Consider the following 2,289-nt stretch of genomic DNA (forward strand, 5'->3'; position numbering starts at 1 on the left):
GTAAAGAAATGAAATAATATGAACGATAAACGTAAAGAAATGAAACGCTAAAAGCGTAATAATAATACTAAAAGGAATAAAGTATATTATATTATAATTTGTAAAAGTAAAAATAATAAATAATTAATATTATTAATTCTGATAATTAAAGATATAAATTATTAATATCGTATTATTAAATAAATAAATTATATATATATATATATATAAAACAAAGAAAAATAATATGGTATAAAACTAAAATAAGGACTATTATTATTTAAATATTAAAAGTTCTTAGCACTAAATGAACTTAGGAATGAATATCGAATATTTACATATGAGTTAAGTAATAAAAATTGTATATACATCATTAAATTATTATTATTATATATCATGAAGTCTAATATATCATATAATATAATAATAATAGTTATTATATTATTATGTAATGCACTAAAATGTATATAATATAGTAATAATATATTATTATATATATATATATATATATATAATATATACTATAAGAATTGCTATTCTTATATAAGTACGTACTATGCATAATTATATATATGTACATTATATATAGTATATGAATAAGACCATTAAAGCTTATGTGGCCATTAAGTATATTATTATAATATATGCATTATATATCAATATATAATTGTAACGCAATTATTAAATAATATATATTCATATAAATATGCATTATATATTGTCATAATTATAATATAATGTATTAATTTAATTAATTATCTTAAATCATCTAAACTCAAAAATATTTTTTAGAAATCTAAAAATGCCATTTCTAAATAAATAAACGCAAATGAGCATCGGGGGGCTGCTCGTTAAAAAGGAATTAGTAAAGAAAAGAAGAAATAAAAAAAATTAATTTTTTTGAATTATTAAAAAAAAAAAAAAAAAAAAAAATTGGCTTTAAAAAAAAAAAAAATTTTTTGGCTAATTTTTTTTTTTGATTTTTAGAAAATAGACCAATTTTTTATAATTTATATAAAATAGTAATTTTTAATAATAATAATAATAAAAAGAATTTAAATATATAATAAAATGAAAATAAACTTAAATATAATTTGTTAAATTATATATTAAAATAAAATTAATATATTATTATTATATTTATATATATTTATAATTCTTTTTAATTATTATTATTACAGAAAATTATATGGCAAAAAAAAAATTATCTATATAAATAATTTACAAAATTCCTTTAACCTTCTAATAATAAAAAAGGAAAATAAATACATATTAATTTTTATGGTATTATGACAAATTTCTTATATAAATTTTATATATACAAAAAATTAATATGTTTTTCCTAATAATTTCCAGTTTAAATATAAAAAAAAGACCCATCAAAAATATATTATCAATATATATTAAAATAGAAAATAACAAAACATTCAAATCAAAAAAAGCAATAAATAAAAATAAAAAAAAACCTCTCTTTATAAAATTATATATAATAATTATAAATGAATAGACCATTTTATTAAAATTTTTGCTTCATATGAGGTAAAAGTTTTTTATTAAGTAAAAAAAAAATATATTAATAATAATTAAAATATTAAAGTATTTTTTTTAATGTAAATCTGTTAATTTATATACTATATTTATAACTTGATTATAAATTAAAGCATCATAATAATTATAGTATTATTTATACAAAATAAATAATATTATAATTTGTTAGGTGTTCTATGTCTTTTCATAGAATTATATATTTTAAGAAAAAAATAATTCTATGTCAAAAGATAATAACATTAATAAAACATCAAATGTGATTTAAATAATAAAATAGCAAATAAAAAATATATAAAAATATTTATGTATTTTCTTATTTGTTTATTTTTAAGTTTAAAAACATTTTAACAATATTTATATTATTTATATATTCATAAAATATATTATAAATATATATATCTTTAAAACAAATTAATTAATTTTATTTTGTTTTATATTTGTATATTTATTTATATATATTTTTTTGAATACAAAATAATATATATAGTAACCTGGTTGATCTTGCCAGTAGTCATATGCTTGTCTCAAAGATTAAGCCATGCAAGTGAAAGTATATATATATTTTATATGTAGAAACTGCGAACGGCTCATTAAAACAGTTATAGTCTACTTGACATTTTTATTATAAGGATAACTACGGAAAAGCTGTAGCTAATACTTGCTTTATTATCCTTTGATTTTATATCTTAGGATAAGTACTTGTTAGGCCTTATAAGAAAAAAGTTATTAACTTAAGGAATTATAACAAAGAAGTAACACGTA

The 2,289-nt window shown here is 15.0% G+C and overlaps 1 protein-coding gene and 1 non-coding gene across 2 annotated transcripts in view; one reads left to right on the forward strand and one right to left on the reverse strand.

Moving 5' to 3' along the window:
* Positions 1 to 559, reverse strand: part of PRSY57_0722700 (putative membrane protein) — a gene marked incomplete at both ends in the record, with an annotated part of 878 nt that extends 319 nt beyond the window's left edge. Inside the window, 2 exons of the mRNA XM_012906881.2 lie at positions 1 to 47; positions 535 to 559. Coding sequence (XP_012762335.2) covers positions 1 to 47; positions 535 to 559 — 72 coding nt within the window. The remainder of the gene's footprint in view (positions 48 to 534) is intronic.
* Positions 560 to 2,015: 1,456 nt separating this feature from the next.
* The window catches only part of PRSY57_0722800, a gene marked incomplete at both ends in the record, with an annotated part of 1,829 nt that continues 1,555 nt past the window's right edge, over positions 2,016 to 2,289 (forward strand). Inside the window, one exon of the ribosomal RNA XR_002204054.1 lies at positions 2,016 to 2,289. This is a non-coding gene — a ribosomal RNA (18S ribosomal RNA).

Source organism: Plasmodium reichenowi, chromosome 7 (assembly GCF_001601855.1).
Source record: "Plasmodium reichenowi strain SY57 chromosome 7, whole genome shotgun sequence".
In the NCBI taxonomy this organism is placed as follows: domain Eukaryota; phylum Apicomplexa; class Aconoidasida; order Haemosporida; family Plasmodiidae; genus Plasmodium; species Plasmodium reichenowi.